At 34.0% G+C, this 11,114-nt stretch overlaps 1 protein-coding gene and 1 long non-coding RNA gene across 2 annotated transcripts; both read right to left on the bottom strand.

Annotated features, from left to right (window-relative positions):
• Nucleotides 1-5,585: 5,585 nt before the first annotated feature.
• Nucleotides 5,586-9,914, bottom strand: LOC120091416 (uncharacterized). Its single transcript, XR_005485714.2, has 3 exons — nucleotides 9,791-9,914; nucleotides 6,863-6,956; nucleotides 5,586-6,296 (listed from the first exon to the last, which is right to left on the bottom strand). It is a non-coding gene; the product is annotated as an uncharacterized LOC120091416 (long non-coding RNA).
• LOC120091415 (Tetratricopeptide repeat (TPR)-like superfamily protein) lies at nucleotides 7,172-10,051 on the bottom strand. Its single transcript, XM_039049434.2, has 2 exons — nucleotides 9,913-10,051; nucleotides 7,172-9,823 (listed from the first exon to the last, which is right to left on the bottom strand). Exon 2 carries the CDS (start codon nucleotides 9,421-9,423, stop codon nucleotides 7,297-7,299), a length of 2,127 nt encoding a protein of 708 aa, XP_038905362.1. The 5' UTR covers nucleotides 9,424-9,823; nucleotides 9,913-10,051; the 3' UTR covers nucleotides 7,172-7,296.
• Between the last annotated feature and the right edge of the window lie 1,063 nt (nucleotides 10,052-11,114).

Below are 11,114 nucleotides of genomic sequence, written 5' to 3'. Positions count from 1 at the left end.
TTTGAGTAATTAATTATATTAATATGATTAATATAATGTATGATGTAAATCGATGCATTATGATATACAATTAATTATAAAAATGATTTATAATTAAAATTATATAATATGTGAGAGAGAAGTATTTGAAGGTGAGTCGAATATTTTTAATGGATTTTATACTATAGATTAATATTTAATATGAATTTGATTCATATTAAAAACTATAGGTTAAAAAAGAAGGTTGCATTATAATGTGATTATAAATGCATACAATATGGTTACTAATGGTTAGTTAACCATATTATAAACATCACGGTAATATTGTGTTAATATTATTTATTTAATATTAAAATAATATTGATTAAAAATAAATAACTCCCCATTACGGGAGTTATTTTAGTAAACATGGGGAGTGCGGGAGTTATCGTAACTCTCTCCTCCTCTCCTTTATATTCCTTTTCTTCTCTTCATGGAGAGACAGTGAACTTACGCAAGAAGAAAAAAATCTCTCTGCAAACTTTGCCTCACTCAGTATCTCTCACAAACTTCCCTCTGTCAAAATTCACAGAAAACCCACACTTCAATCCTTGTATCCTAAGAATAACAAGAACTCCATTTGGTGATGTTCTCATTGGATAGAAGATCTCTTGGTTTGTCACAGAGAACCAAGCTTGGAGCTTCTTACGTCTAAAAAGGTATTTTCTTTTCTTTAATCTCTGATTTTTCTAGCATAAAAAATCCCTATGCTTAGCCTAAATTAGATCTATGTAAAATCAAATTTAGTTTTTCCTAATACCAATTCAAAGATAGAACAATTAATCGCTTATGTATTGGGATTCAATCCCTTCAAGTTCTCCATTAATGATAACTGAAAATCTAGCATAAGAGATATAATTATAAATCAAAGACACCTAGGAAGGATCAAAGCCCATTTTAAGTAACATTTTCTTTTAAAAAAAATCATTCAACCCGGTCATAAGCTTAACTTATGTCTAATTTAATCGCAGCTACTCCTTCCTTGCCCATTTTCCTACTTTTAAGAATATGTAAACACTCATGACATTATAATATTATCATGAATAGAAGAACCTGGAATAAACACAGCTTGAGACAAAGAAATTAAGTGATTAAGAAGGTTCAACCTATTTGCAATATGTTTAGTTATTATCTTATATGAAATATTGCATAAGCTAATCGGCTTATAATCACCAACAGAAGATGAGTTAGAAATTTTAAGAACAAGTATAATATTAGTATAATTAATAGAATGAATATCTTTTGTTTTTTGTTATTCAAGAAATCAAGACACTTTTTAATTGTACTTTTACCACAATACTCTAGTATTTTTTAAGAATATTGCAGAAAATATGTCGAGTCATGGAGCTTTTGTTGGGAACATCTGTTGTACAACATCCTCTATTTCTTTTATAGAAAAAGGTTTGAATAGAGAATCATTCATCTCTTTGAAAATATTAGGAGAAATAGAACATAGAATATCTTCTATGTTAGTTTCTGAATGAGCAATTGAAGTGAAGATGCTCTCAAAGTATGATAAAGGTTTCTTCAATAATTTTAGGATCTTCACTCCAAATTTCTTTGCTGTCATTAATTCCAAATATTTCATTTTTGCTTCTCCGTAAGGAAGCTTTTTTATAGAACCATTTGGAATTTTGGTCTCCCCAGTGAAGCCAATCCTCCCTAGACCGTTGCTTCCCGTAAATTTCCTCTTCTTCAAGTAGATGATCATGTTCAAACTCTAAACAACGAACTTTATCAAATTTGTGTTGGGGATGATGCCCTAAAGTCTCGTGTCCTGTATTTGTAAACATAGTTTGTATGAATGCTTGTGATGTATAATATGATATTTACTTCACTTCTTGACTTTGTACATTGGATGTTTTATTTACTTTACCACAAACCAATAAACTAAAATCCATGGTTGTCATTATGTAACTTAAGCATGTATGTGGTGACATACAAGTGGATCATATCTTAAGTGATAACCAAAATGGTCTGTAGTATATGGATATAGGAGGGAAACCTTATCTTGGTAACGCTACGGATACAGTCCGCTTTGTGGATTGGTTACAAGTGTTGTGACTTGTCACAGATTGCCTGATCCTGATCATTCATGCAAGGACATGCGGGCGGGGGCGTCCTATACAAAGAATTTGTATAAGGCCTGACCACGAAGTGCTAACGTCTCATTATATAACACCGTTCATGACAGAGACTTCACTTCACTAGGATGATCATAGGTAACATGACCTCAATCCTGAGTGAGTTGGGAACTTCTGCCATTGAGGGCAGTCCTCTGATTTACATGGGTGTGAATGGCCAGTTTTCCGACTCAAACCTATCACTTTGAGGATTCATCTGATTTGGGATTCGGGAACTCAGCTACACAAGATTGAATTCACTCCTTCCCCGAAGCAGAGGTAAGTAGATGGATTGCTCCCTTAAGGGCTGATTCCGGGGCTTGAACGATGTGGCACCACACACCTTCTCATGGCCCAAGAGGTGTTCACACATAGTAGGACTATGTTGTATTGTTCATTAGAGGGATCAGTGGTACTTAAGAAGACGTAACTGCAAGGGTAAAATAGTAAATTGGCCCAGCTGTACTTGTGAGCATCTATGAAGGGTTATCGTACTGATGATTGGTTGGTTATATCCAATGGACACAGAAATATATCTGTGGTAAGGAGAGTTCAGTTATTGGTCTTTAGTGGAATACCTGGCAGTTAACGGATGGTGGATCTCGTGACTAAAGAGTTTAATCAGCTATTCACGTAACGTTGGAGTTTCAAGCCATAGGTCCATAAGGTCCCCTTAGTAGCTTGGATACAAGTTGGGAATAAGTTTTTGGGTCAGTTTGAAATATTCAAATTGACAAGAGGGAATTCGATTATATGTGATATAATTGAACTGATTAATTATATATGATATGATTGACTAAATATATGAGATACATTAATTTGGAGGAAATTGGATATAAATATGATTTATATCAAGTAGAGGAGAAAACATTATGGTTGATATATGATATCATACTATAAGTTATGAATATAATATGATTATATTTATTATTTTATTAATTGGAAAATTATGGGATAATTGCCCGACATTTTCTCCATAACCATGCGTTAGTGGGAGGTTCAATTCGGTTTTCATAACTGAAGAATAAAGTGAATTTTTTTTCATTTTGCAAGAACACGCTAAAAAAATTGCTCACGAGGTGTTAGCATTCCATCGCTTAGTAATTGAGAGCATATACGATAAGCTCACATTTGCTAAAAGATCGCTCACCTGCGTGCACGCTTCTCTAAACGATCGCTTACATTTTACTAAACGATCGCTTAGTGCCTAAGCTTTACTAAACGATCGCCTAGCTTTTCCTACACGATCGTGTACCTAGCCTAAACGATCAAGCATCTTGACTATACGATAGTCGTTGCCTTCTCCCACTTGCTTGACCGTTGTACACGATTCCTTTTCCTCCTCATCTCTACCAAATCCGAACAAAGTCCACACTTTGGATTCTCACTCCGAGAATATTAAGGGCTCCGAGTGGTGGTGTCGTCCCCATTTTACTGTTGTTCGAGTGAAACCGTTCGTGGTAGACGATCGGGGTGTTGCTGAGCGATAACTTGTTGTTCGAGTGAGAGCGCAAGGAGTCTGTTCGTGTGAGAACGAGTTTTGTCGAGAAGAGAGTCTTCAACTGGTAAATGTCTTGTTCTCTTGTTTATTTATTCTGAAAGCATGCCAGAGTAATTTAGTAGTGTTAATGCATATCTGTTTGTGTGAATGTATATGTGAAAATTCTGTTAGAATGAATTAGAAATATCCGCTTCCGCTCAGAGGTACTCTTGTATAAGAGTTCCTTCAAATTGATCATGAGACCCTTATTATATTCCTCCTTCAACTCTCTTTTACAATTGAGAATCTATTTTGTTTCTAGTGTAACTTATTTCTTCCCCAAATGTAGAAATGTTGTGAACACTTGGAAAAGTAATCTTCCAGAGTATTATGAGGATTTGAGGAATCATTCCAATCACAAGAAGTAATTATCTCCTTACATTCTGCATGTAAGGTCCAAAATTCCTCAAAGTTAAGACTTGTTATAACCTTTAGTACATAACCTTTGATTGTTTTATAATAAATACATAATTGGGAAATGGTCAGAACCAATCCAATCGAGATGATTTATTTTAAAGTGAGGAAACAGAGCATCAAAGGCATCATTACAAAGGTACCTATCAAGTCTTTCATAGATTCGTTTTTCATGTCTTGCGCAAACCATGTAAATATGTCCCCGATAAAAGAAATGCTCTTTAAGTTACAACCATCAATGACATTTTTAAATTTTTTCATAGAGGAATATGATCTATTAGGACATCTTTTTGTTCATAATCCCAAAGAATTTCATTTAAGTCACCTTCGATTAGCCAAGGAGAGTCATCCGAATTATGAAGCCTCTTCAAAAGTTCCCAAAATAAGATTTTTCTTATTTGATTCCAAGAAGCCATAAAGACCAGTGAACTTTCAGAGTTTCTTATTCCAACAAATATTAGTATCTATATGATGGGAAGAATATGAATGAATAGTGACCATTATTTCCTTTTTTTTTCATAATATGCATAGGCCCCTTTAGCACTAGCATTAAGCATCCATCAAATCTATCAACGATTTTTATACGATTCATATCATCATTTCCTCCTTTGATTTCAAATAAAAAGATTATATGAGTTATGTGAGAGCGAGTGAGCTTTCTTAACCTCCGGAATGCTCTCGGGTTGCCCAACCCTTGAGCATTGAAATAAAGGATTCTCATGGTTCTGGGCAGGGTTGTCCAATAGCCTCTGCTGTCTTGTGAATCCATCATATTTCCATCCACTAACTTCATTTTCTTTCCACCTTTGGTACCAATTTCGATTTCACCCTTCCTTTTAGATATAGCACTTGAAGTTTCTGAAGGAAGATTTAAAGAATCCCATTTTGTTCCAACTCTTTGGCCGTCTTGCTGAGAACTCCATGTAACCATTCTTTCTCATATAATCATTCTTTCTTATGAAAGAATTCAAAGAATTATCTTCATCATGCTCTGGGAAAGAACTATTTAGATCCAGCGATTTGACAAAAATTTATGAAATAAAAAACTATATATATTAGGGAAAAAAGGAAAATTTTCTTTTTTGTGCACCATTAAATTAGCAAGTAACAGCCATTTTCACCCTTGTAAAACCAAGACTTTAATCTAGGTTAAATTTTTTTAAAAAAAAGTTTAATATACAAACATTTAGAGTTGTGTTAATAGGTCCATCAATTTTAAAAAGTGCATAATAAGCCTATAGTTTATATACTATGTTTTAGGCTAAATTTAAAAGAATATATTCCTAAATTTTGTCATTTGTTTTTTTTTTTTAAAGAAAAGAAATACATCTATACTTTCAACAATAGCAATATTTTCTATCATAAACATTTTAGATTTGTTATTAGAATGAAAACTCATTAGAATGTTAGACAAAATGATATTTGAAACCGTATGAAATTTAAGGTCTTGTTTGTTAATAATTTGATTTTTGATTTTTTTAAAAGAAATATTAAACCTACAAATACTCGTACCTCCAAATTTCTTCTTTTACCAATAATTTTTATGCTTGTTGATTAAGATTAGAAGTTGTCTTCATTCTAGGTCATATCACTATGACCTAAAATGAAAATTGAGACAATCACATTGCTTCAAGTTCACCACATTGTTTCAAGTCTCTTCTTTTGCCTATAATTCTAGTGATTTCCACTTTGATGATAATTTTGAAATATCTATAAATTTGAAATATTTATCAAAGATCAAGAATACTATTGAAACTTTGAAAGAATAGAAATACTTTTAAGCAAAGTTCATGATCATTATTTGAAACACTTGTGGAAGTCTAAGGTAAATGGATGAAATTAAAATTTTAGGGTATGTAGTACAATTATAATTTTAACAAGTTTAAATACAAAAAAGGGACAAATTGATAGTATTGTAATTACAATTATATCATCAAACTTTCAATTGTATAAATTGAAGCCTCAAACTTATACAAGTGTTAAAATTGATCCTCAAACTTAAATAATTGTAGAAATTATAATAATTGTATAAATTTAAAGGTTTAATTTTTATCATTTGAGAATTCAATTTATGCAATTATTGTAAACTTAAGGGTACAATTTTTGCATTTGTACAACTTTAAAAGCTCAATTTTTACAATTGAAAGTTCGATAGTATTGCAACTACTACAATACTTCAAGGACGGGTTTTGCGATTTGACCTAAAAAGAAAAAGGAAAAAAAAACTAAGGACATATTTCAAAAAGCCAATTTCATTTATACACTTTTTATAAAAAAGGCTTAAAATAAAGGTACTTATGTGTTTGGTTACATTATCTCAAAAGTGTTTTTATACACAAATTTATTCGATTTGTTACATACTAAACATGTTTTGTCGGCCGAAGATGTATCGAAGCAACCTTGCTGGAACCGTTGCTTTTTATCTGTTCTTAATCAATGTTACCTCAAAGAAATAATCTTCATATTTTCCTTTTCCTAGGAGACTATGAATTCTCAAAACATAGCAAATAATTCTGTTTTTTGCTCCACTTGTTTTTTTATGAGAACTTTTATTGAGAAAACAAATAAAAGAATACACGAGCATATAAAATGGGTAAATCCACAAAAAAAAGGAGCCAGCTCAACCTAGTGAATAATTTAAAGAAAGCCTAGAAACAGAGAATCAAACAATGGAACACACCTTTGAAGAATCTATTATTTCTCTTACTCCAAAATAGCACAAATCTAAACACTATCTCTCACAAAGAGGTGGATGGAGGAGACGTACCTCGATTGACTCCTTGCAACCTCGAGAGCTGGCAAAACTAAAGTCAAACCCCTACCCAAACCACTTGAGCAAAGTCACCTCCCTATCCTGCTTCCTGTAAAGAATGCAACAACACAACAATGGGGTCCGAGCAAAAATCTGCCGATGGTTAGTTGTGCTTTTAACATTCTCAAAGCTAAGCACAAATCTTGTGAGAATTGATGGATTATATCCTGTAAAGTCTATATAATCAAATCAACAATGGGGTCCGAGCAAAAATCTGCCGATGGTTAGTTGTGCTTTTAACATTCTCAAAGCTAAGCACAAATCTTGTGAGAATTGATGGATTATATTTTGATGAATAGTCTATATAATCAAATCACTGGCTAATGTGTGTTTTCCACTCAATTTGAGTAGTTTCCTCAATTTACAAAACATCCCCTACAAGAAATTGTTTACAATAAAATGTCCTCAGTGCCTTTTGAATAAGATATTGAATTAGAGCCATAACTTTCATTTTTCATATTAATATTCAAATTTCTTAGCAACCTATAAATATGGTCAGATTCTGGGTGTAATCTATCATCAGCTACAAAACTATGAACCTCACTTCCTGCTTCAATTACACTTTGCCCAAGCATCTTCTTCAAACCCTTCTCCTTTATCATATTCCTAAGTTTTCCCACACTGTCCCAATTCTTCTCCACAGCATAAACGTTAGATAGCAGTGTATAGTACCCAACATGATTAGGATCTAACTTGAAGAGATACTTTGCTGCAATCTCTCCCAATTCAGATTTATGATGAATACATGCAGCACCTAACAAGGCACCCCAAACATGGGGCCCTGCTGGAATTGGCATTTTCTGAACAAAGTCTAGAGCCCTGTCGAGTTCTCCGGTTCGACCGAGAAGATCGACAATGATGCTGTAATGCTCCATGTTGGGTTTTATTCTGTATTCATACAACATCATGTTGAATATTTTGATCCCTTCTTCAATCAAACCAGCATGGCTACAAGCAGACAACAATGAGAGAAATGTTACTTCATTAGGCATAACTTTTGATGTCTCTATCATTTTGTTAAACAGTTTCAAAGCTTCTCTTCCTTGTCCCTGGATTCCATAACCTGCAATGATTGCACTCCAAGTAACAATGTCTTTTACTTTCAGTTCTTCAAATACTTTCAACGCATTAACTATGCTACCACATTTTGAATACAGTTCTATGAGTGAAGCTCCAACAAAAACGTTAAAGGTGTAGCCACTTTTAACAATATAGTCATGGAGGCAAAGTGCTTGTTGGAGAATGCCCAAATCTGAACAAGAAACAAGAATTTTCACGATGGCAACAGCATCAGGTTTTATATTGTTCAATAGCATGGTATTGAAGGTTGCCATTGACTTGGATGACATTCCATTTAGGGAATATCCACTTAGCAAGGCAGCCCAAGAAACCACATCTTTTTTGGGCATTTTTTCAAATACATCAATGGCTTCTTCAGGTGAACAGCACTTCATGTACATATCAATTAGAGCTGTGGAAACTGAAATATCCAACTCCAAACCTGTCCTGGTAACAAGTTCATGGATCCTCTTTCCCTCTTCCAAGTTACATGCAACGGCACATGCTTGTAATGCACCAACCACTGTAACTGAATTGAATTTGATTTTCCTATCAATCATTTCATTGAAAAGATTTAATGCTTCAGCTGCTGCGCCATTGTGAGAATAACAAGCAATTAATGAGCTCCATGTAATTACATCTTTTGTTGGCATTTTCTCAAACAAGTTGGCTGCAGCATTTACAGATCCTGTCTTCGCATATAGATTCAACAACGAGTTGGCCAAAGGTAAGTCATAATCTAGATTTCGTCTAGTTATAAAGCCATGTATGCTACTTCCAAGCTTTGAATTTGACAGTTGAGTACATGCCGATGCTAAGCTGACAAGCGTGATAGGGTCGGGATTTAAATGCTTGATCATCACCATTTCAGAGAAAAAATCAACTGCTTTTTCAGGATTTCCATCCTGCTCATACCCAGTTATCATTGAAGTCCACATAACTACATCTGGTTGAGAAAATTCAATGAAAACTCGAAGTGCCTTGTGCATTTTTCCACATTTTGAGTACAGTTCAATCAACGCAGCCCCAACAAACATGTCAATGTCAGTTTTCTCATTTTTCTTGATGAACCCGTGAACCATCTCTCCAAATTTAAGGGCCTGCAACCCTGCACATGCCTTCAAAACTATAGGAATTGTGAAATTATCGGGTTTCCCTTTTTTAATTCCATGAGATACCATATCATGAAAGAGATGTAAAGTTTGCTCCCATTGATTCTCTTTGCAGTAGCTTCTAAGAAGAGCATTCCACAGGTGTACTGTTTTGCTCGGCGTTTCTTCGAACACCTTATGTGCTTGCACAAGAGAGGTGTATTTTGAATGCAGAGCACTAAGTTTGGTGGCGAAGAAACTATCATGGGCAAGGCCAACTTTGACCGTAAGACATTGCAATTGAGCTAGAATTTTGCTACAGTTACATTTTTCAAACAGCCTCACTAGTTGCCCCACGCTTTCCATGTAGGTGATTGCCAAGCTGAAAAACTACAGAAAGACGCCACCAATTGCATATCACCCCTCAACCATTTTGACCCGGAGATTCACCTTACTTTTCTTCATCAAGAACTCAAAGTCCTCTGATCCTTTTCTCACTAAACTAGATTCACAATCTCACAAGAAAGCACAATCCTATAGCATGTTATCTAGACCATGCTTTTATCCCATTATTTGCATAACATACTTCATCATGCTTTTTCAGCCAATCTCAACATCAACACATGCTTAGATATGCCAGAACACAATTCATAATAGCATAAAACTAAATCAAATTTATCATACAAAATGCACAAGCTTGTATCATAAACAAACACAAGTAGAAACTACTTACCGAACTTGCTGCTAAAATAATTCAAAAAGGTTCCTAAACAAGAAAGAATATTCCATTGTTAAGCTCTAGACTGAAATACTTGAACCGAAGGATGACAAGAGAAAGTTGCCAACCACTCTTACCCAGTACTCTAATATTTCAAAAGCTTTTAAGACATATGAGATCAATTCGAATCTAATCTGAAACTGTAATGTGAAGAGATCCAAGGGTTAAAGCCTAATTTGATTCTAACCGAAAAGGCTTGAATCTGGTTTCTGATCGGAAGGGTTCAAACTGGCAGGTATGAAGTTTTCGGTTTGTGGATAATTGCCAAACGTTGTTCCTAGCTTAGAAGTCGCTACTGGTGGGTGAAAAACTATGAGCCTGGGTTCGCCGTCGTCGGAATCGCGCCGCCGCCACGAGAGAGGGGTTGCAGCGTCGCCGTCGAAGAGAACGACTCTGTGACGGAGGCGCCGTTCGCGTACGGTGGTTTTGCAGAGGAGTTACCGTCGGAATTTCACAAGGATGACCAGTCCTAAATGTATTAATGACTATCCTAATGATTCAAACCTCTGTCCCTATATAGATCATGTTGGTTCATTTTGGCTGTAATTTCAAAAATATTCATGAGTTCTTATACGGGTTATTTAGTCTACCATAAAAAATCAGCTTCCCTTCATTTCTTCCACCCAACTATATTCTCCTTCACCTAAACCCTCATTTCATCTTCTCCTTCATCGTCCGAGCCCTCATTTCCTCTTCTTCCAAAACAATATTTTCTTTTGTTTATTTTCAAATATCGATCGTTTTCTAGCTTTATTTCCATCTTCATATAGTATTTTATTTGATAAATTGATATATTTTGTTATTTAATTTTGAATTAAGTTTTTGATAATTTTTACTGAATTTTTTCATATTTATTTTATTCAGTGGATATTATTCAAATTTTTTTTTTGGTAAGTTGCAATATTTAGTAAGGTGCAAAGTTTTTTTTGGTAAGGTGCAATATTTTTCTTTTAATAAGTTGATATATTTTTTACATGTGATTAACATTGTATTATATATGTTGGGGTTAAGTATTAAAAATAACTCTAATAAATATAATAAACTTTAATGTAGTCCGCTTTACCGCTTGTTGGTATTTGGTTGGTACTATGTTGTTGTTTTTCTGGTTGGTATTTGGATGGTATTTAGCTATCAAAATGAGTATGTCTTATTTGATTAAATATAATAAATGGTAAGTATGTCTTCCTTGGTTTCTATCTATTTCTTTAAAAATAATTACCTTGTAATTTTATTACTACTTTGGTAGTTTTTTTTAGGATAAAAAATTTTATTTAGGTGA

This window comes from Benincasa hispida, chromosome 11, assembly GCF_027475165.1.
Source record: "Benincasa hispida cultivar pf3 chromosome 11, pf3_genome.v1.1, whole genome shotgun sequence".
In the NCBI taxonomy this organism is placed as follows: Eukaryota; Viridiplantae; Streptophyta; class Magnoliopsida; order Cucurbitales; family Cucurbitaceae; genus Benincasa; species Benincasa hispida.
The sequence above is the reverse complement of the archived record's forward strand: the minus strand, read 5'-3'. Positions and strand labels throughout refer to the sequence as shown.